We start from the raw sequence: 24,691 nt of genomic DNA on the forward strand, positions 1-24,691 counted from the left end.
AATGTCCAATCTAGTGAGATTGCCATTGCTACTTTTTAAGGCAAAGTGACTATTATGGTCACTCAGGCATGAAATGTGTTTGAATGTCATCTGAGTGCATGCTCGACAGGAGCTTTAGACAGCTTCATATATCCCACAGAGGACTTTTTATTCTCTATATGCTAGATTTACTCTCTATATTCTCCGTTTAAAGAAGACTTGTTCTAGTAGGATAAAAACAGGCACATTTTACTATTAAACTAAACAAAGTATTTGTTGCTAATAGAGCTGGGCGATAGAACGATAACGATATGTATCGCGATATAACTTTTACTCGATAGAGAAATTAAGCTATCGCGATAGACCTCGCCGCTCTTGTCCTCTTAAAAAAAAAAAAAAAAAAAGGTCAGCCGATCCAAATTCAGTAGCGCAGAGCTGAACCAATCACAGCCGCAGCGTCACGTCGCGTGACTTGCTACGTACAGCACAAGTGCCAAGCCGCACGTGTGTTTGTTTGGGAAGCAGCCAGCGGGTAATGGAGCCAGCGCATAATGGAGGAAATGAGTGTGCCGACTAGAAAAATCAACAGAGCGTGACCGAAGAGAAAACAGATGATGGTTCCAATGCCGGAGAGATTGTCGAACGGAAGAGCCAAAGAAGTTCCGTAGTGTGAAGGTATTTCGGCTATTTCAAGTCTGACAAAAAACAGAGTAGCGTGCACTGTAAATTGTGCCGAAAGCAAGTCTGGAAATACAATAAACTGGTGCATGCGTCACACTGTGCGCCGCGTTATTGTTTCATTTCTGCCTTTATGTGTGGACGGGATTATTTTTTAAAACGAAAACGGAAAATCTCAGTTTTCAAAAATACCCGTGTACGTGTGGACGTAGCCTCAGTCTCTGACTGGAAGCGCTAATTCGTCATTCGGCTTTTGTCAGACTAAAGTAACTGTTAAAACTGTTTGAAAAGCTAAGCTATACAACAAGGAGAGATTGAGAATTTCCTTTTAGTTCTCAGTTTATTTGATATTGACAAAAGTTAGTCAGTTTTGTCTGTTCTTCTGTAAAACAAACTAAGATTTATTTTTAGAATTAATATTTTGTTTCTAAGTGGAATTGACAATTTAGTCTGTTTCGTTTGTTCTGTTTTGAAACGTAAACGCTTTAGCAGCTGCCTTTTGTGTAGTTTGCAATATTTGCCTTTATTTATCTGAAAAAGTCTCATGTTCCTTAAGTACATCTACCCTGTTGAACTTATTATGGGAAATAAATATTTAAAAACAAGCTGCTGATTATTTCACATTTTACTTGTGAGCAACTGCACATTTAAATCTTACAAATATAGTTATTTGGCTTATATCGTGATAGATATCGTTATCGCCTGAAATGAAAAAAACATATCGTGATATGAAAAAATCTCATATCGCCCAGCTCTAGTTGCTAATATTATGTGTAAAACAAACGTAAACTGTGGCATCAAGCATTTTTATAATGTACACAATTTCAGCATCTAATCCTGACAAAACTGCATAAAGAGCATACCTTAAATTCAAACTGTCTGATCCGTAGCAGTGAGCGGTAGGAGCAACAATGCACCCTTGCATTTTAAAGTGGATACAAAACAGTCATCTGACTGTAGAGCAGTGAAATTTTATTTGCTCCCACAGTCACCAGCCTCCAAAATGTACTTACCCCTGTGGGGTGAGTGGGTGATCTTAATTTGATGTCCCTGGTACAAAGCTGTCCTTGAAATGTGCAGTGCAGCATTTATTCTCTGATGGCAACAGATCAAAAGCGCAATGCCGCCAGATGACACAACACTTAGAAAGTACTGTGATCTGTAGGCTGCACATGGACATTTACATACGCATGACAGTTTAGGGCTTAAGAGACTTGTCATTTTGGACATACTGCGTGACTCCACGGCACAAGTCACAGAAAAACTATCCAGAGAATTTTCTAATAATTTTCAAAAATATCCTATATCTTCATGTAGCAGTCAGTGGGCAATTACAGGTAAATAATCACACAGCCATACCTAGTGTAGTGCTCTGTATTTAAGCAGTTGTGTGCTCTTTGTTCTTTAAAGCTTCTTTAAATGTGGTTTCTTAGCAGGTTTTCTGTAATAAATTACAATAAGCATGTTAACTTTTATTCCACTATTGGCACTTTAAAGCAGTAACATTTACTTCTGTAAGTAGTTGGATAATGAAGGTATCAGAGAGAAGAGCGTAGTTGATTGCACCAACTGTTAGTGAGAGCCATCCTCACCAGATGGTGTTGTAGCGAGGATTGCCTTTGGTAATGGACCGCTGATATTTCAGCACGATCCCATCTGTACCTGCTCTCAGAGAACAGCCTTGCGAAGAATTCAAAATAGACCTAACCATTTACAATGGTGGTTTCGAACGGGATGTTCGTGAAGCCTTTAACCGCGCTGTCTGGCCCACCGTCTCATTGAGACGACTTATTAATTGAGGCAGATTTCGCCTCGTGTCTGTTCGCTTTGAATCTTCGCTTTGAATTATTTATTTCAGTCATGTTTGCTCAAGTGTGACTCTTCAGATGTTAGGCCTGAGTTTTGTTAAACTCATAGTTTGTATTGGGGTGGCTGTAGCTCAGGTGGCAGAGCAGGTCAGCCTCTGAAGGTCGGTGGTTCGATCCCAGGCTGCCTCCTGACTGCATGCCAAATATCCTTGGGCAAGATACTAACCCCATGTTTGCCTACTGGTGGTGGTCAGAGGGCCCGGTGGCGCCAGTGTCCGGCAGCCTCGCCTCTGTCAGTGCGCCCCAGGGCAGCTGTGGCTACAATGTAGCTTGCCATCGCCTGTGTGTGTGAATGGGTGAATGACTGAATGTAGTGTGAAGCGCTTTGGGGTCCTTAGGGACTAGAAAAGCGCTATACAAATGCAGGCCATTTACCATTTGATGAGAACATCCATGGATTAACTATCTGTGTGTGGTAGATTGACACAGTGTTAGAGTCTAACTCTCACTTATGTATAGATATTTTTGTTGTGTAATTAGGCACATTAGGCACCTGTCAAATTTATCTTAATCCATTTTTTTTGTTTGCTAAGGAACATTTTTTTTGTTTGTTTGTTAGTCTCGTCACATTGTACTTAAACTGTTTTGCCGAGCAAATGCAGTCATAATATTGGCACAAGCTTAAATTGAATGATAATCTTTACTGTGGCAGATTTGTGCTGTTAGTCATCTTTCACTCACTTTCATTATAGGCCTGAATTTGATGTGTTTTCAATTCTTAGTTACCTAAACGTATGCAGTCTAGTTTTCATCACTGTGAAAGTGAGCTATTTGATTGAGTTTGCACAGCACACGTTCTGCGTCACTAACCACAGCTGCTGCTTTGTTGTAACACTGCATATTTTCCTAATAAATTAAGCCCCTCCCTTCAGTCTGTTGGTCTGACTTAAGAATCAAAGAGTTGTAAAACCTCTCCATTGCACAAGTGAGTGATTTTTGTGGCTACTTAAACATTCTTCACATTTTTTAAACGGCCCTTGAAACCTCCGTGTCCCCATTAGATGTAGGAATCTAATTACAAATATCTGATTTGAAGGGGGAATGAGTTAACCTTTGCTGAAATGCCACTGCATAACCATCTTTGAATGGCAAGGGGGGAGGGGCAAGGCATTTCCAGGGTGACACTCAGAGTGATGGACAGTTGGCTTACCTCAGAGGAGCAATGCACACCAGGCCCAGTTTTCTGTCAACCTCTAGAGAGATTTGCTCTGATATTTGAATGTAAAATAGGTGGAATTTTTTCATACAGATGCCTTGATTGAGTTGCTAAACTGCCAGATCTGTGGGCTTGTATTGATATAATTCTCCTTTTAATTTGTTAATTGAATGTCACAGCATGTTTATTAGGCATTACTGATTAACACAGTATTGATTCCACTGTTATAAATTTCGCCTTACATTTCTTGAGGGTTATTTAGAGCGTCAAGAGTCAAAGGAGTGTTGGTTTGCAAACACCTGGAGCAGTTATGCTGCTGGCAGGCCATGCTGTTGGGCCAGCTCTATGACTAGACCGCAGAGGTTGTTCAGCTTGGGCTCTCTGGACAATCGATTTGCAGCAAACCAAAGAAAAGTACTTTGCTAAATGTCAGTACATCATGCAATCGATACGCACTTGTTCCGTTGTGTAATCCAGCCCTTTCCCCCCCCCCGATGCCCAGTTATAGACGCAGACCGCTAATGTAATGGAAAAGGCCTGATTCAAATATGATGTTTTGTAGATGGAAAATACATTGTTCTGCTTACAAGCAGAGGTCACCGATGATGATACGTTAATACTGTTCCAGTACTTTATGCCAACAACATGTAATTGTGCTAGCCTTAGGTTGTTTCAAGGCTTCCGTGCCCTGCGTTACCGCTGCATTTCATGTATAGCTCATCGGTCTTACCTAGATCTGTCACTGGTACACTTTTTACATAGTACAATTTTGTGTGTGTGTGTGTGTGTGTATATATATATATATATATATATATATATATATATATATATATATATATATATATATATATATATATATTAAAGATGCTGGCATTTATTGCTGCTTCAACCCTGCGCCATACCTCTGCTTTCTGTTCCTCTTTCGCTGTCACTATCTCTCTTGTATTTATTTGTTTCTGCTTTTACACTCGCTTTATTTTTTTCCTCTCTCCTCCAGTTTCTCCGTGATGAGTCATGACAGCTCACCAGCATTGTGCAGAACAGGGACCAACAGTTCCCAAAGCAGTGACTTGGGTTATGCAATAGCACACACACATTTATGCTGGGACAGTGCGTGTATATATATATACATATCTATATATATATATATATATATATATATATATATATATATATATATATATATATATATATATATATATATATATATATATATGTATATATATATATATATATACGGACCGACGCATCACAATCAGCTTTGTCTTTCTCGACTTTCTCACCCGACGGCCCGTAGAGCGATTCTGATGCGTCCGGTCCGCGCTGTGATTACGTCTTTTTGCGCTGATTCTGAGCTGCAGGTTTTGTCTCTTTCCAACCAAAATTCACCAAGCCAGCAGCAAAAGAAGCAGCAAACTGCGCTTCACATTTGATCAATGTCGTCATGAATTTTGCTGTTTTGCTTCCACGACTATTAAAATCACACTTCATGCACAGCTACAGTGGGGCAAAAAAGTATTTAGTCAGCCACCGATTGTGCAAGTTCCCCCACTTAAAATGATGACAGAGGTCAGTAATCTGCACCAGAGGTACACTTCAACTGTGAGAGACAGAATGTGAAAAAAAAATCCATGAATCCACATGGTAGGATTTGTAAAGAATTTATTCGTAAATCAGGGTGGAAAATAAGTATTTGGTCAATAACAAAAATACAACTCAATACTTTGTAACATAACCTTTGTTGGCAATAACAGAGGTCAAACGTTTACTATAGGTCTTTACCAGGTTTGCACACACAGTAGCTGGTATTTTGGCCCATTCCTCCATGCAGATCTTCTCGAGAGCAGTGATGTTTTGGGGCTGTCGCCGAGCAACACGGACTTTCAACTCCCGCCACAGATTTTCTATGGGGTTGAGGTCTGGAGACTGGCTAGGCCACTCCAGGACTTTCAAATGCTTCTTACGGAGCCACTCCTTTGTTGCCCGGGCGGTGTGTTTTGGATCATTGTCATGTTGGAAGACCCAGCCTCGTTTCATCTTCAAAGTTCTCACTGATGGAAGGAGGTTTTGGCTCAAAATCTCACGATACATGGCCCCATTCATTCTGTCCTTAACACGGATCAGTCGTCCTGTCCCCTTGGCAGAAAAACAGCCCCATAGCATGATGTTTCCACCCCCATGCTTCACAGTAGGTATGGTGTTCTTGGGATGCAACTCAGTATTCTTCTTCCTCCAAACACGACGAGTTGAGTTTATACCAAAAAGTTCTACTTTGGTTTCATCTGACCACATGACATTCTCCCAATCCTCTGCTGTATCATCCATGTGCTCTCTGGCAAACTTCAGACGGGCCTGGACATGCACTGGCTTCAGCAGCGGAACACGTCTGGCACTGCGGGATTTGATTCCCTGCCGTTGTAGTGTGTTACTGATGGTGACCTTTGTTACTTTGGTCCCAGCTCTCTGCAGGTCATTCACCAGGTCCCCCCGTGTGGTTCTGGGATCTTTGCTCACCGTTCTCATGATCATTTTGACCCCACGGGATGAGATCTTACGTGGAGCCCCAGATCGAGGGAGATTATCAGTGGTCTTGTATGTCTTCCATTTTCTGATGATTGCTCCCACAGTTGATTTTTCACACCAAGCTGCTTGCCTATTGTAGATTCACTCTTCCCAGTCTGGTACAGGTCTACAATACTTTTCCTGGTGTCCTTCGAAAGCTCTTTGGTCTTGGCCATGGCGGAGTTTGGAGTCTGACTGTTTGAGGCTGTGGACAGGTGTCTTTTATACAGATGATGAGTTCAAACAGGTGCCATTTATACAGGTAACGAGTGGGGGACAGAAAAGCTTCTTACAGAAGACGTTACAGCTCTGTGAGAGCCAGAGATTTTCCTTGTTTGAGGTAACCAAATACTTATTTTCCACCCTGATTTACGAATAAATTCTTTACAAATCCTACCATGTGAATTCATGGATTTTTTTTTCACATTCTGTCTCTCACAGTTGAAGTGTACCTCTGGTGCAAATTACTGACCTCTGTCATCATTTTAAGTGGGGGAACTTGCACAATCGATGGCTGACTAAATACTTTTTTGCCCCACTGTAGCTCTCTCTCTATCTCTCTCTGTATTTCAAGAACAGTTTCCCGTCTCCAATCTCTGTTTTCTGTATTATTCATTCGCTTATTACCCACCAGTCTACCGTTGTTTACAGCGCTGTCGGCTGCTGTCTTTTTCTTTTCTTTTTTTCACTTAAATGACCTCAGACAAGAAAGCCTATTTTTTCTGTTGTTCAATACTGAAGAAATTTAAACTTTATATGCAGAACATTGTAGAATATTTTTAAGGTTATCTGCTATAAAAAGCCAGACCAGGAAAATCTCCTTCATGTTTTTCTGTTTTATTCTCAGTTACTTTCACACAAAGGCATCTGCTGTGATGTTCATAATTCTGATCAAGTCAGTACTGATAAATGATCAGAATTATAATATTTCTGACTGTCTGCGGCTAAGTTGAATCGAATCGGGACTTTGAAAACCGGAATCGAATGGATTATAGAAATCAGTGATGATACCCAGCCCTAGTGAGCAGCCTAGGCATGACAGAAGTGGTTGTAGCTGTAATAGGAAAAGAACTATTGCTAATCTTTCTGTTAAGTTAAGGCCTGATCCTTCTGAAATTCATAGCCAGTGCTCTGACACGGTGTCATCAATCTTTGAATGCTGAAAAAGCACAGTGTATCCAGAAAAACACATTATATTATATAAATTATTATAAAATTTGTGTGTGCCTAACTTTTGTGCCGGTACGCCTAACTTTAAAAAGTTAGGCGTACCGGCACGCCCATGGCAAAAAGTTAGTCTAGAGCCCTGATATATATATATATATATATATATATATATATATATATATATATATATATATATATATATATATATATATATATATATATATATATTAGGGGTGCAACGATACACAAAATTCACGGTTCGGTTCGGTTCGATACTTTGGTGTCACGGTTCGATATTTTTTCGATACAAAAAAAATGTTCATGCCTTTTTAATTTGTCATTTATTAAATTTTTACGGCACATTCCACACCACATCTCTGTGCGTTCATCATTTGTTTGAAGCCAGCTCACCTCCTGCAACTACTTTTCCGAGAATACGTGCTTCTTTTGTGGTTCGGACTCCTTCTGACATTTCTTTGGAGGTGGAGGAACATCACAGTAATTGCTTAAAGGAGCTTCTTCGACATCTTTAAGAGTTCTAAACAAATGTCTGTCCTCCTCCTGAAAATCTTATGTACGCAAACACGCGTTGCAACTTCTTATCTTGTGCGCGTTTTTTATTTTGACAGCGAATGTGCACCTGCGGACCACTTATGTGCAGCCCTGGTTATTATTTAGCTCGTAATATTGCAGCCACAGAAATTCTTTTGTCCATGAAACCATAAAGCTGCACTTTCTTTTTGCATTATAGTCTGCTTTGTAATAACTTTTCCGTTTTGCAGTAAGCTTTTCTTTGGCTGTCACTTCTTCACCCTGACCTGTCTTATTTGGCTCAGCAGAACTAAAATATATATCCTGCTGCTTTTACACACGCACTCGCATAACGCTCAGCGATTCTCTGCGCGATCAACCTCTCACATGTTTAAGCTTGCTGCGGGAGATTTCACTTGTCATGTTTGCATAGTAAGCTAATGATTGATAAGACAATGTCAGAGGAATTGGTGCGCAAATTATCATCACTCACCAATCAGTGCTGTCGCTCTCTATACACAGTTGGCGCGATTGCAAAGTGAAAGCAAAAAACAAGCGCAAATTCAAACGCGATTTCAATATGTCACATATTGACAGTGGCTCATCGATGCCAATGACATAATTACCCAGCTACATTTCCGAAAGAATGCAAAAGCATTGACATATATTTTCCTTCCTACAATAGCCCGGGGCAGAGATAGATTTTGGTAGCGCGACTGGAAAAATCGCTAGCCCCAGGACGTCGGGCTAGCGATTTTGCGAGCTCTGTATCTGATTGAGGAATCACTCATCTTTGGAAAACAGAGTTTATTACAGAGAAATGGCTCTTTCCAAAATAAAAGCTATACTATCCGCTTCTTCTGGGCTATATTCTCAGCAGCATATTGTAGCAGGTCAGGGCTATTCGGGGTTCTGTTTGTACAGTTATGTTTTGTTTATGTTGCCATAGCGATGGGTGACGCCCTCTCGCTGCGACGGTGTGTCCTTCCGGGGTCAGAGGGCGCCCTATGTGTTGTTGTTGTTGTTGCTGTGCGGTTGCCACGCTGAGCAGTTAGCTAGCGGCAGTGTTCTTCTGCAGATGTCAATAAACGGCTGTGCTCCCTGGCTAGCTCACGGGAAGCAAGACCAAACGACACCTCCGTCTCCTCGTTGTCTGAGCTCGCCACATTGGTGTCAGAAGTGGGATGATGGTGGCACCCCATGTTCTGACCCGAGTGACTTTCCCCCCGCCGGTCGTGACCGGCCGGTGCGCCAAAAGAAGGCACCTGGACATTTGCAGGACTTTGTGTGGGGTAATGGGGTCGTCGGGGACGACTGACCCCTTAGGTGGGGGCTATGTAGCGGGTCAGGGCTGTTTGGGGTTCTGTTTGTACAGTTATGTTTTGTTTATGTTGCCATAGTGACGGGTGACGCCCTCTCGCTGCGACGGTGTGTCCTTCCGGGGTCAGAGGGCGCCCTGTGTGTTGTTGTTGTTGCTGTGCGGTTGCCGCGCTGAGCGGTTAGCTAGCGGCAGTGTTCTTCTGCAGATGTCAATAAACGGCTGTGCTCCCTGGCTAGCTCATGGGAAGCAAGACCAAACGACACCTCCGTCTCCACAATATTAAACATATCAGGTCCCCATAAGGAGAATCATGTGCTAACGGCTGTCTAAATGACTCGGGTAAAGTTTGTAGCATGCATGCTTGTTGTTTTTGTCTGCTTCCACTTGTCTTTGCACTAGGATGATGTTGGCGTAAATGTGCAGTCATATTCGTTGTGTTCCCACTAGTGCTGTCAGCGTTAATCTCGTTGAAATGACGTTAACGCCACAACGCGGCAAATCTCCGTTAACGAGCTACATATATATATATATATATATATATATATATATATATATATATATATGTTAAACAGGGGAGCAGCTAGAACGCACTGAAGCACCTGTTATTCATTATATACACATACAGAAAAACATTAAATCTCCATCTGTCTCTCTTCTTTATTCCCGAAACAGTCATATTGTTACAGAAATCATGTCTACAAACGGAAAGCAAACTCACATGTCTAATATATATATATATATATATATATATATATATATATATATATATATATATATATATATATACATACATACATACATATACATACATACATATACATATATATACATATATATACATATATACATATACATACATATATATACATATACACATATATACATATACATATATATATATGTATATATATATATATATATATATATATGTATATATATATATATATATGTGTGTATATGTATATATGTATATGTATATGTATATATATATATATATATATATATATATATATACATATATGTATATGTATATATGTATATATGTATATATATGTATGTATATGTATATATGTATATATATGTATATATATGTATATGTATGTATGTATATGTATGTATGTATGTATATATATATATATATATATATATATATATATATATATATATATATATATATATATATATATATATATATATTAGACATGTGAGTTTGCTTTCCGTTTGTAGACATGATTTCTGTAACAATATGACTGTTTCGGGAATAAAGAAGAGAGACAGATGGAGATTTAATGTTTTTCTGTATGTGTATATAATGAATAACAGGTGCTTCAGTGCGTTCTAGCTGCTCCCCTGTTTAACTTTTAAAGACACTTAAATTTTATTTTTACTCCCAGTTGCTGCCTAAGCTGTCAACCCGGCCCCGTCCATGCACACAGACTCCCCACATTTCCCAAACGAGCCGCATTTCTTCAGCATTCATTTCCCTACAAGCGAGATTCCTCAACATTCAGCACTCCTCCGCCCTGTTTAAGAGTGGCTGTTGTGGCTGAAGGTGCAGACTTAGAGAGGCTGCGAGGTGGTTTGACTCTTGGCAGGAGTTGAGAAGCTGCTGACGTGTATGTTGGGCAGGATGTGTGTAAGAAGCAGCGCTGGATCCTGTTTTTCAGACCGCAGCTACTGGAGCTTAGCCACAGCTATGGCTTTTAATAAAACACACACATACACACGCATATACACACACGCACACACGACACACACACACACACACTCAGGCAGGCAGACTGCTGCACCGGACAGACATGTACTCTTACTGACACGGAAATTAATCCACTGTAGATATGCTGTGATTTATCTGGTTATTGTTGTAACCGAGTATACATAAAAGACAGCATGACATTTACTTTTTTAAATTCCTTACAGTCAGAATTTAAAAGTCCATCTGGAGCCGCTGGTGTAAGAACAGAGGAATGCATTATACATCCTGTACATCAAGTTTTCTGAGACAAACCTGCCTGGAAGGCCCCCTATATGCTTTTGTAGGCGCCAGTTACACTCTATACACACAAATATGTGCAAGGGAAAGAAAAAGCAAAACAAAACAATGGTTTTTCTTTATGTGGTTTGAAATTTCATGGTTCACCGGCATGCACGCAGACGCCAGAAACAGACAGAGGGTGTGCTTAGAGTGGCAAAAGTCAAAAACAAACTGACAGGGCAGCAGCAGTGCTTGCGTTGTTATGACGAAGGAGGGCTCCAACGGAGACAAACACACATTACTATGAAACGTAAAGCAGCTGATTTAAGGGGAGGAAATGAAAGGGATTACTTCTGTCAACATTTTGATTATGCAGTGAGGTTTTCTGTGTATGTGTACGTGTGTGTGTAAGTTGCACATGTGCTGTCTTGTTCCTCTCTTGAATGAAGTGTTAAGAGGATCCATAGGTTTAGCTGACTGGATAGGGCAGGCACACCTATTACACAGGGTCAGGACATCCCACTGACTGGAGGGAGGAGGGAGGCGGGAAGAAGGAGGGCAGAGACGATCAGCAGCGAGACAGAGGGAGACGGCGAGATACTGAAGAGACGCTTCTCTGTTTTGTTTTGTTTTTTTCTTCTCTCTCCCTCTCTATTTCCTCGCTTCGCTCCCTGGGAGGTTGTGAAAGGGCAGAACAGAGAGGGAGACGCAAAATAATAGAGACAAAGGGGGCAAAGCCGAGAGGATGAAAGCAAATGTGAATGTGTGAGTGACTCTGTGTGTAACATGCTCTGTCATGCTGGTGTGACTACCGCTGCCTCCCCAACCGGCGTCGTTTGGCTGTCAGGAAAAGGAATGCTTTCCGGAGGAATGAGTCCCTGAACCGGTTCACCATGTGGCTGTGGGACAGTAATTTCCAAACCTTTGCCGGAAGAATCCCACGGAAAAAAGAGCAGCGGCCGGAGAGCTTAGCTGGTCCTGCTGGGTGGCCGCCTGTGTGCTCGCTCTGCTGAAACTCTCACTTAAAAACTGAGTTCACACTGGGCTTAAGTCTGCTTTTCAGTTTCTTCCAGTTTACGTTTCTTTTCTTTTAAGCCGTCACATTTAGCAGGATTTTTATCTTCCTTAAGGATCTCAATGGATTTTATGGTGCTATATAGTTTGATTTGTGAGACTGCCTTGTTAGATACAAGCTGGCGCTTTTGGTAATGATGCCCTAGGACCTAACAAGTGAAGCTGGAAACTCAGAAAGAGCTCATTCTTTACTTGAGAACTGGTCTGAATGTACGCATTACAACAGTGAACTTTACCATGGGACACTACATTATGTGCCGCGGCCCACGTACACTGTGGGGCAGTGTTTGTGGATATATAGCTAAATAGATTTTTTTTAAAAAGGGGTGCCTAAGGGGTGAAAGGTTAACAGGAAGCGGGACCAGCGCTGACACAGCTTTGGTATGAAGCCTGGACAATGCCCAGGTGCTCCCACTGACAGGTCCATGATGCACCTCGGTCATTTTCCTTTTAGAAGGCACTCCTGGATATGGTGAGTATTTGTAGTGGTGACGGTTTTAAACATGCAGCTGAAACTGTTTGTTTCTGGTTTTATCTTCAAGTGGGTTTACTGTTTTGTTCTGTTTTTTTCCCCAGAAGTTAATTTAAAACACGTGAAGTTGTGTATTAGCACACGCACAGTTTGTGCACGTTTGTTGATTTTATAGCATGGTTAGAGTTCCCTTAGGTCTAGCCTAGCCCAGCCTTGTGGCATTTTTGTCCCGAGCTTGGCTCAGATGTGTTTGGGGAAATTTATTGTTTAATGGGCCAGACATTTCCTGTCATTTTCTCCCACACTAAATGCTTCAGTTGATCCATAAATGTGAGAGCGAGTCAGGAATAGTGCACGCACACACACACGCGCTCACAGTGGGTGCTCTAACACTTAGACCCCTTTTTGAGTGCTGGAAAAATATTTTGATAAAAGGGCCGTGCTGCTAGGTTTTTATTGCTGTTGTTTTGATTAGTCATACTTAGGATGGCTATCTTATGGGAATAGTTGCCTCCCAGCTATGTTCAAACTGGGAGGGACACAGCAGTCAGTGATGTCATTAGAGTGGGCTGTTGGGATATGAGCAGCATTCTTATTTCCAGTGGTTTGACTTTCTCATGCTAATCATGCAAAATAGATTTAATGTCAGTGCACTCAGAAAAGGACTGATGTGTTATTTATTTATTTATTGATCTTCTAGCTTCACCATGTTTTTGGTATGGCGCACAGTATTTTAGGATTATCCCAGTGTAAACTGGTGCATGATGCATGTAAAAGCAGAGGGATAATTCGGCTGACATATCTGCTTATTTTGCACAGCATGTGCATGATAAATGCATGAAATAGATGTCGAATCTAAAACCCCGCCATGAACTGAGTGTATTGTTCGCCTGAATATTGCAAACACGGGACCATTTAGTGACATTTCCAGCAGAGACAGTGAAAATTCTGTAGACGTGGAAAGAGCACAGAAGAATAAATGTGATGAAGCAGATGGATGCGATACACGCAAGCGTGTCCACCCAGCTAGTGAGACATATGTATACAAACACACACTTGCATGCACACACAGGGTTTACCTTCCAGTCAGGTAGCAGATTACAAAAGCAGTACCTCCTTGGTAACACTGTACATGCACATACTGTAAACAGATACACAGCAAAACATCCTGGTTCCTTCTTCTTCTTTCCACATACACTGAAGTGATTATCATGCATGCAATGTCAGGTTGTGTAAACATAGCCTGGGGCTATAGGGGCCTATTGTGTAAAGATTAAGTGAGTTAGCCTGTAAGTGGTAAGTCGCTGTACGTTACCATCCAAGCCTGTCTTAGGTTTTTGCATTTTCATTTGCACCTAGTTTACTCTCTTGTTGCTTCACCTGAAATTCACAAGCCACAAATGATAAACAATCATAAATAATCAAAGCTATTACAGGTATTTGTATAATCTTCCATGGATGAGATTCTTTGATTTACTGGAGCAAAATCTCACTAATGCGGTTCACAGTCTGCTGGAATGCACTGCGGTGCTGAATTGGATGGATGTAGCAAATATCGTGACAGTGTTGGACAATTCACGCCTGTCACAGTTGTCAGAGACTTGTATCTGAAAATGGGCGATGTGCTTGTCAGACTCGGTTTATACCTCAGGCAGGATTCCCCCCCCCCCCCCCTCCCCTTTCTCTACAGCACTGACTGATATGTTGGTGTGTGAGTGAAGAGGAGCTTTCAGGAGGAGCTATTCATTCCACCGTGATAATGGACACATCCCCTTCTCTGCGTGTTAAACCTGTGGCATACGAGTCAAGAAGCACTGAGAGAAGAAGGCTGATAAAGATTAAAAAGATAAATCCATTCCTGTCTAAAATATGAATTCATATATGCACTCACCCACACGCGAATACGTAACTGGATTCGTTGAACCTTTAAAAGCTAAAATAACGCATTTGAGCAGATGCGACTCACTGCACAAGCCATGGAAGAACATTATGCACCCTCTCTTTCTCTCTCCCTCTTTCTGCCTCCTCACTGCATTATTGTCAGGTTATTTTTACTTTTTGCATCTGTATCGATCACCGTGCTTCCAGCCTCTGTATACCTGAAGTTAAAATACCCAGGCTCTCGAGAGCTGTGCAGTAACTGCTCCGTCCTGCAATGTTTGACTGTGCTGGGTGTTGCCCACAGGCCCACAATGAATAAACTGAGATGTATGATTGTCTAAACTTCATTAAACACTCACCAGAAAGGAAATGAAAAGTGTGTGTAGTAATCCAATTAAGTGAATCCAGCGCCTTACAGGCTGGGGAGAGAGAATAGAAGAGTCTATATTTAGAACATGGGCTGGAAATGAATTGCCGCATCGCTTTTCTCTGTTCCTCCCTCTGCTTTACATTGGTGGTGTGTACTGTCACTGTCAGTTATTACTGTACTGTCAAATAGTACATTTTTGAGGGGTATTTAAAAAAAAAATGCAAGCAGTTGGAGTACATCAGGTCTCATTCCCTTCCATTTCTCCCTCCTGTCCTTAACTGTCGTTGGCCCCGAGGGTGGCTACCTCAGATGTACCGCATTTTGTCAGTAAGATAACAAGACACAAGACATTGTTATCTCATTTCTTTGAGGCCTTCTCCCACTGCACATTGTCATTGATTCTGGGCCAATCCCAGCCAAACTTTAGATTGCTTTCTATCACTCTGAGTTACTTTGCTGGGACTGAGGCAGAGATTTTAAAATGGGCTTTTTGGAGGCTGCAGAGACCTGCTGTCACTTTTGGGGAGACAAAGTCATCAGTCACTGGCGTCCCGGAGAACAGGAGTATATGTATGTATGTGTGTGTGGAAGAGAGAGAGAAATACAGCGTTACTGCTCACCTACAGCATCAATCTTTGCCAGCCTACTGTGCAGTGTGATGCTGATATATTCAGCCTTATTAAAAGCTCTCCCAATTCACTCCCCCATATAAAGGCCACACAGTTTAACACGGTTTCTTCTTCACACATTTTCTCACGCCGCATTCTTTCTACCTGCTTTGGATCGGTGTATGGTGAATGAAATGATTGATAACTGCTCCTGGCTTGTATGCAGCTCAGATTATTTTGCATTTTACAGTGCAAATCAGAGCATCATGAAAAGAAAAATACTAGCTATAGTTTGTGCCAAGAAAGCTGTGACCCAGCAGTGTAACAGGATATTGTTGAATGGTGTCTCTTGAAGCAGAAATCTACCAGGTTCTTCGCTGCACTGCTGGTTATATTTTAATGATATTGGCTGCTATGGTTTGCATACACAAATGCATCTTAAATCGATTGTAAATTTTAAGCTTAGCTGGTCTGCAGGGTGCTTTGCAGCACGGTTGCCGTTCATGCACAGACACACTCATGTACCAGCGCCTACAGAGCTGCCATGTAAGGTTCTTGCCTGCCATTAGGATCAACTGGGGCCTCTGTGCCTTGCCTTAAGGACACTTGGATGCATGTGGATGGGTAAGGGGGAGCCAACCTTGCGATTAGTTGACAAGCTGCTCCACAACCTGAGCCACGTCTGCCTCAGAGCAAATAATAAAATAACCAATTTCAAACGCATCAAGTCAACGTGATGACCTGTTATAACTTGTCTGCACTCTCAGCCATACAGAGAAGCCAGCAGCTGCATATCTGACAGCCCAGTCAGGCCAAAAGATCTATGACTATTTAATTAATCTACAGTACAAAAGCAGATTGGGTGGCAAACACCTACGACAAAAGGGCTGAATTATTATTGTATGTAGTCTCTGCTCATATAAAAGTCATACATTGTGCAAGCATTTCTTTAGTAAGAATTTAGTTGGAGCTTTGCCATCCCAGCTTGAATATAAACTTCCTTGAAGCCTGGCTGACATGTTTTTACTTATATTTTTGAGGTTCTCTGTTTGGCACACGCTGCTGCGGACTTAAAGACTCAACAGCAGTGTTTCCATCTCTCTGTTGGAGAAATTTCATTTAGCCCCTTTTTTTGAATTGCTAAATGATCATTATTTCACAGCTATTTTCCCAGGACATCTTGCTGTTGGTGCGTGTCTGTCAGAGCACACACAGTGACTCAGTCAGTACTGGCAGTCTTGAGATTTTCTTTTTCCCCAGCCTTCCACTTGCTTCATCATCCAATGTATCTTTCACACATTGCTGCTCCTGGATTTCTCATTGTGTTATGCTGCCTCTTATTCACGGTTGATCCCTTTCTCCTGTGTGTAATACAGCAACTCCTCATGTGTTACATGAAATATACCCAAAGAGATGCAGTCCATGACAACTAGCGTCCAAAGGCGCTCTTGTTGTTGTTCATTACAGCATCGCACAGCCAAAAGCACGCCTTCACTTTGGCAGACAACAATGGGCTAACACATTTTAGCTGCATTGGCAGTATTAAAATTATTTAATCAATTATCAATTTTATCCAGGCCAGACAAATAAAATGAATCAACCTTTGTTTGTTTGCTGAGTTAATGATGGACTGCTTTCAGCATTTAAAAAATGATTGAATAATCATATGCCATTTGTATCTTTGCATTAATATTCTGGTGGGTGATAAAACTAAAAAAATGCACTCACAGTATTTAGTGTGTTGGTCTTTTCAGTTTTGAACTTTAAATACAGCTCTCAACTGGAAATATACACAGATATGATTTTGATTAATAGACACAGATCAAGGGACAGGGAGATTATCTATCCATCTATCCATCTATCCATCCATCCATCCATCCATCCATCCATCCATCCATCCATCCATCCATCCATCCATCCATCCATGGCCTGTTGACTGTACAAAAGATGGAATGTTAAGATTTGGGCTCAAGGCAACTATAATTAGCATTTTCTTACTTCCGTTGTCCTTCATGCTACACAGCCTATTGACAAAGGTCCTTCACCGCTCGCTGTTCCATGATCATTTTGTTTTCTTGACATTCAAATGTCATTGTTGATTCAAAAGTGCTGATGGCAAAAAACAAAGAAATTAGGAAATATCATTATAGCTTTGTACGTCACTGTTTGACCTAAACAAAACCTCTCTTTTGCCAGCAGATGTTATCGGGCCCAGGCCCTTTCCTGGATGAACAAAGCCGCCCTCTGCGGCAGCTCGTTATAAACTGTCAGCGCAGCTAAAAACAAACACTTGTAATGAAAGAAAAAGATGTGGAGAATAGAAGGTGTGTTGGGGTCAAGGGTCATATGGCTTTCATTTCTTGGCTGCTTGTTTTTGTTATTTAATGATTAAGCCCTTGTAGGTTTTCATTGCCAAACAGGTGTTTAGTAATCCATAAAAATTATGCTAATTTTCAGTTCTTAGTCACCCCATCAGCCGGGTCTAATTGAGACACCTCCCTTGCGATGCGTATCGTAGACATAGGAGACGGACACATCACACACGTACTGGGAGTTACCTCATAATAGCAGGAAAACATGTTGATGACGGAGTTTGTCTCTGGGGGGGAATTGCTCGTGACGATGATGGGGATTAGGATTGCCATGATGACGGCAGCATTTATGAGGAGGCATAGAAACAGATTAGGAGGATTTAGGCTGAGAGGGAGTCCCCTCACACTCACACACACACATTCTTGCATGCACACATACCTGACTGGATTTGGAAATATTACAGACACAAGCAGTTTTGTTATTTCAACTAATTCCAATCCCAAGACAAAGGAAGGTGAAGTTAGTTGTTGAGATGTATTTCTGGGTTGTTGCTTGTTTGTTTTTTTCTATATTACTATATTTTGCTATATTATAAAGCTGAGCAACAAGTAACATTCAGGTCCACATAAAACCACTAACCTGGACAGTCAAAATGTTACTGCAATGACTTGTTACAGATTTTCGGTTTCAGTTTTATTGGTGCATTGAGTTAGAGATCCTTTACAGGTGCTGCACATCCATTCTCTTTTTATAACCAGTAAACTAAACAGACTAAACAGTCTACATAATGCGCCTTTCTCGGTATTCTCATAAGCACTGGCATTTTATGAATGTATTTGTTGAGTGCTTCCTTTGAGGGAACTCCCACTTGCACAATCCAAACTGTTACACTTCTCATCCATCCGGTAAGACAGACTCTCACTCGCGGGGTGGAGATTAACACTCTCGCAGCAGGAAAGGAATGAACGTGGACACTGAGCGAATTTGTGACAACACTACCTGCACATATTCTCTATTTAACTTGGTACACAGGGCAAGCGCTGAAGCTGTCTGTTAGAGACTTTCTGCCTTTGTGTCTTCTCTAAATAAGTAAAAATCAGCCTAGTTTCTCTGTGCCCTGACAGTATTTACTAAGCCATTAAAGAAGCCTATGTAAGCATTATGCATTTGCATTAGTACCACTACAGACTTGTAATTTTTGACAGTGCAGCTCAGCAGTCTTTACTGTGAGAGGGACAAAGTAAAGGCAGGAACATGTTCAAGAGAAGAGCCTGTTTTTTTAAGTGTAGGCTTTGGAAGTTTTAAGCTTTGAACTGAAGCAAATTTGGGTTTTTGTTAAAAACTTGTTTAAAATAATTGAATATTTTTCAGTTATTTATCCATCCATTCTGCTAGTCTTAGAATTAGGAATAGTTGAACTAATAAAGCTGTTAAATTAGTTCATGCTCCCAGATGTGGTGACTGTTTCCTCCCTGTTAATTTAGTTGTTGTTATTTAGGAGATTTGCAACAGCCTAAATCAGAAACTGTCCAGCAGCATTACTGTTGTGTGTACTAAAAGTGCATGAATAGCTGTTTCAGTATTTCAGGTTTCATTTGCTTTAACTGCATTATCACATAAGCCATTTTCTGCCATGCAAACTGCCAGTTAAACTTCAGTGAGCTGAGTGAGGCTTGCAATCCTGCACAGTGGACAACACCTGGATAGATCCATGCCGCTGTCTCTAAATTTAGACCTTAATATCCAAGTCTTTGGGCCTGGCAACACACTGTTGAGTTGTCCCATTTTGAGCCTGTCCTTAAATGAAAGAAAAAATGAAGAAATCAGTCGACTTTACACATCTTGCTGATCCAAGCCTGCATACTGGGTTGTCTTCAAAGCATGGTTTAGTTAAAGTATTTACTTTGCTAATTTTAAGCTGCAGCATAACTCACAGAAGCTTTTCAAGACAAGGCTTAGTTCCTTTTGTCTTGCTGAATTTGAAGTGGTAGTCCTTATTGTTCGCTATTTGAACTGCAAACACAGTCGTGGTCTGCAGTTCATTAACCCTTCATGTAAGGTTAACAAGATCCCATCAACCATTTCTGGAGATTAGAGCTGTTTGCGTGAAAGGGAAGGCGTACCTAATAAACTGCATATGAGGAGAGACTATAATTAAGCTAGCCGCTCTGACGCTAGTGTTCCCTGGGTATGTTTTGAGGAACAGCTTAACCTGGATAATCTCTTACGGAGGGCATCCTTGGCGTATACTGCCAGGGTATCCCTTACATACGTAAATATGTGGCCTCGGCTCTTACTTACTCTCAACAGCGTGGTGATGTCATCAGGGTTTTAATGAGGGATTATTCTGACATCACCGGGACTGCTGCCAAGTTAAGCCTATTAGCCTCACCATGTGCTTGAGGTGCGCTAGAGCTGGAGTTGTGACCCTCTGTGTGTGTGTGTGATATGTAGGAGCTTATTGAGCAAGCTGTGCAGGACATGGGAATTTGCATTATTCTCCATCTATTCATCTTCCCATTAATGTGTCCTTCAAAAAAAACCTGCCTCAGCTTGCCAGCCAAAACAGTATCTGTGATGTCCATAGCTGAGTCTCTACTGAGTGGTTTTGAATTAACAACATAGCTGGTCAACAGCCGTGACAATGAAAAGCACTTCAAGACCCATATCATAATATTATTACTCAATATGTATTGTCAGTACACACTGGCATACTGCCCAAAGCACACAAAGGCTCATGGAAGTCATACCCAAAACAAATTTCATGTCAGCGCTTTGTTCTATTGTTCTAACGCGCGGCAGCAAGCGTCACTGAGAAAAACCACTTTTGAGATTAATAGTTAGTGCTGTGATCACATTTGGACTGTACAAGCAAAGGCTACTTAAACTGTTTTTTTTTTCCAGATTATAAAACCGCTAAATAGCATCAGCCTTAATTGTAAACAGTTGTCTTTGTTGGGGTTGCAGCCAACAGACTAGTGACTAAGTCTGTGCACCACAGCTGTTTCTAACAATGGAATATTAAAACCCCTGATGATATATCAACAACAGCTCCATGCCTGCAAGCCTAACCCCAAAATGTTTGTGGAACTTTTTAATGGAGACAATGTATTATAAATATATGCAATAAATGCTTCTATGTGAAATATATAGAGAGAGGTATTTCTTTCAATCTTGATCCTTCCTTAATCTGCAATGTGTGGGAGCACATATAAAAAGAAAATTAAAAGTTCTGCCTGTGAAAGAAGAAATAAAAGGTAGATATCATCCACATGTTTTATTTTACAGAGGTGGAACATGTAACTAACCCACAGCAATGAGTAACCTGTGTCCTGAACATATTAGACTGCCCCATTTTTCTTAAACTGTAATACACGCACAATATCAGCCAGTCCTACTTTAAACCCCTTTATATTTAGATTAGACACTTCTTTGTTTCATTACACCTAACAAGAAGATCCTTTGTCTTAAATGGAGACTACAGGTAAACTGACACTTCATTTAGAACTACCATCTTAAAGCAAGTGGCAGTTCATCCAAGTGTTACTACCCTAACCTTTAGGGACAATATACGTTACCCATAAGATCAGCTTCCAAATTATTATCGTGTGCATTAGACATTGTTCATTGCACGTTGTCCTTTGTGTATTTGCAAAAGTCAAAACATGTCTTGCAAAACTGCAACATTGCGAAACACGATATGATGGTAATGTTGCGATGGTGGTGTCAAAACCTGTATACCACCCACCCCTGCCTGAAGGAAGAGTAGTATTTGTTGTACTTGCAGGTGTTAAATGTATAAACGTGTCTGTTTCAGATATAATTTGGACGCTGAGACACAATTAGTCAGTCTACATGAAAGCATAAGAAAAGACCTTCTGATATCACCCTCCATCATGACGATGTTGACCATGTAAAGCATTTAAAATTTTGCTATTTTATAAACTAAACCGTGAACAAAGAAATGAAATTGGCAGATTCAGGAGGAAGGAGTGTTAGTGGTTACTTGAAGCCATTTATGATCCTGTTCGCCAACTTTCTGATGTGACTCTGAGAGCTGTGCTGACACAAGTGCTTTTATGCCTCTGAGACAAAATCCTTCATGCTGGTGTCAATACACGGTTCTCACATTCATAATGTCCGGCTTCGCTTCAGCTTTAACACATCACGACATCTCTCTCTCGCCACTTGCGCTCTCAGTACTGCATGCAGCAGAATGCATCTGCACTTACAGAGAGCATATTGCACAGCATAACTAAGAGCTTTTGTTGGTCTTATCTTAAGCAGTCACGCTTCTCCAGCCTTTTATTTCTCCCTCCGGTCTGCGCTGCATGTGCTTTCTATTCTCCTCTGTACTCTGGTGAGTTTCTGACCTAAACAATAGGTGAGAAAGCTTAAATCCTCCCCAGCCTGTGACTCAGCTGGACATATAAATAGATCACAAGTAACTCATGCATGGCGGCTGTCACACATTAGGTGGCTGCTGTTTAGAATGAAATTCTTGGCAACAGATGTCCTTTCCCTGAGTGGACCATTGACCCTGTCAATTCTCCTTTTCTCATTACACAGTCTGCCACCATGTCCTTAGCAACTGATACCTGATTGGCTGCGAGGACCTACCTGTCCCTTTTGAATTCTGCCAGGTCACCATGGCAACCACATTATAAACATGAATCTAGCAGGGGGACTGTGAAGGCAGGCGGGAAGAGCGAGTCGAGCTGAGGCGAAGGAATTGCTCCTTGACACACATGACAGCTGCCTTTAATGCGGCGTGACTGGCAGAGAGCTGCAAATACAGTACCGCCTGAAGCTCAATTACCAATCAGTTGTTGTCTCTTAATCACATTACCTTTGCTGATTTATCTACTTGAAAACAAATATCCAATCACTCTAATCATATTCAGTCTTCTTGCAACGGTAGGTGCAGTTGCCATGGCCCTGAGCTGCTTCAGTAGCATTAATTCATAGTTACGACTCTCTTTTTCTTCTTATATCACACTACTGCCGTTCAGTTAGCTCAAATGGAGACGCTTTCTTCATTAGCTTCTCCTCTCATTCCCTGTCCTCGTATATAGAAAAAGCTTGGCAACAGTGGGCCAACTAATAAAGCCCTTTCCCTTTCTTATGCCTATTCCTCACAGCCCATCTTAATAATTGTCTTCTGAGCGCTTTAATAAGATTATCTTACTAATCTGCTGCCCTATAATCATTAAATCATTGAAGAAGCCATGAGTCACAGAGCAGTGAGAAGAGTATCTTTGCTGTTGCCCAAACTCTAGCGATACTCACTAAAAAGGCAGAGCTGTGAAGAAATAGTAGTTGCACAAGATAACAAAATATTACAAAAACTGCAAGGTGCTGCATACTAGTCAGTGCTTTTTTGCTTTCTGGATCTCATCGGAATATTAAAAGAGCAGCCAATTAAGTGTAAATCAGTCCAGGCAATGAGAACATTTTTTATAATGGTACTACTCAGTTTTGAGAACCTTGAGTTTTTTTTCCACATTATTTGAAACTTTTGCCTTGTTTAACATGAGAATACACCTTTTCAGCGGTATTTATGACATGAAATGAAAGAAATGAATAATATTTTTAGTGACTTGATGTCATACAGTATGTCCTGCGGATTGCTTAATGCTTCTGTTTCTGTCTTCTCTCTGCCTCCTTCACTCTCCCACTCCCAGGGTGCATTGTCCCTGCCAGTCATGAGAGGACGCAGTAAATCGAAGCCCTCCTTGTCTCTCTGGCACACAGCCAGTTTGTTAGCCGTGTACTGTATTCACCTTTGTACAAACCTGCTACTACTACCTAACCTAACCTACTACTCTGCAACCCTGTCACCTGACCTCGTCATTGATTACACTATTCAGCTTTTCCCTCCACTGTTTTCATTTCACTTTTCTTCTTCTGTGGCTCTGCAGTATTTTTTTTTTTTCCACCCTCTTTCCAGAGTTTAGTCACAGCACAGTCATGGTGATGAAATCCCTTTAAGTATGATTTACAGTGTACTGTTAAAAATAGTTTGTATAACACACACCTTTGGTTTGAAAAGGTGTTGCAGCTTGCATGTGGCGCTCAGATACGGTAGTTCCAGTTTTATAGCTCTGATCCTCAGGGACACTGAGTGACGACAGTCAAACCGTCACCTGGCGCTCTGTCACAGCATGTCGCTGGCACTGATGGTGTGTGGCTGACTAGGCAGCTAAGCAAACATACGCTTGTGTTACAGGTTGTGTTTGTGAGAATACACAAGAGATGTAGAGGTCTGTATCACGTTGGTGTAATGACCTGTGTGTTTTATGTCTGTATATGTTGTGGCGTGTGTATTTATAATACTTGCAGTCAGACAGCGTTGTGTAGGTGTGTGCATGTCTGTGTAGGTGTGCTCATATGGTGCCGGCTCAGTACGAATGAAGGAGCCTGTTTTGTCTGTCATTGCGTCTGTGACTTTGACAGCCTCCTTGTCCACCCAGGAGCCGTTGTCACATGCTGGCTGCTTTTGTCAGAGCAGAGCTGAAGCCTCAACCCCACAGAGGTTTACCGCTCTGTGGGTTTGGGCTGCTTTGTGTTTGCCTTCTTTACCCACCTGTGCATATATTTTCCCTGCAGAGCAGACTGCCCCCTGCTGGCAGCTAAGAAACAAAACACTCCAGTGATTTAGAGCAGCGGTCCCCAACCCCCGGGCCTCGGACCGGTACCGGTCCATGAGTCGTTTGGTACCGGGCCGCGAGAGTTG

General features: G+C 41.4%; 1 protein-coding gene across 4 annotated transcripts in view; it reads left to right on the forward strand.

Annotated features, from left to right (window-relative positions):
* pde4d (phosphodiesterase 4D, cAMP-specific) overlaps window positions 1–24,691 on the forward strand; it is a 206,100-nt gene that overhangs the window by 142,826 nt on the left and 38,583 nt on the right. Inside the window, exon 1 of one of the 4 annotated variants that reach the window (XM_026186603.1) lies at window positions 10,574–12,783. The exons of the other annotated variants lie outside the window; for them this stretch is intronic. Coding sequence (XP_026042388.1) covers window positions 12,695–12,783 — 89 coding nt within the window. The 5' untranslated portion in view covers window positions 10,574–12,694. Of the gene's footprint in view, window positions 1–10,573; window positions 12,784–24,691 lie in introns of those variants that run through there. 4 annotated transcript variants of the gene reach the window in all.

The sequence above is a fragment of the Astatotilapia calliptera genome, chromosome 12, assembly GCF_900246225.1.
Source record: "Astatotilapia calliptera chromosome 12, fAstCal1.2, whole genome shotgun sequence".
NCBI classification, from domain to species: domain Eukaryota; kingdom Metazoa; phylum Chordata; class Actinopteri; order Cichliformes; family Cichlidae; genus Astatotilapia; species Astatotilapia calliptera.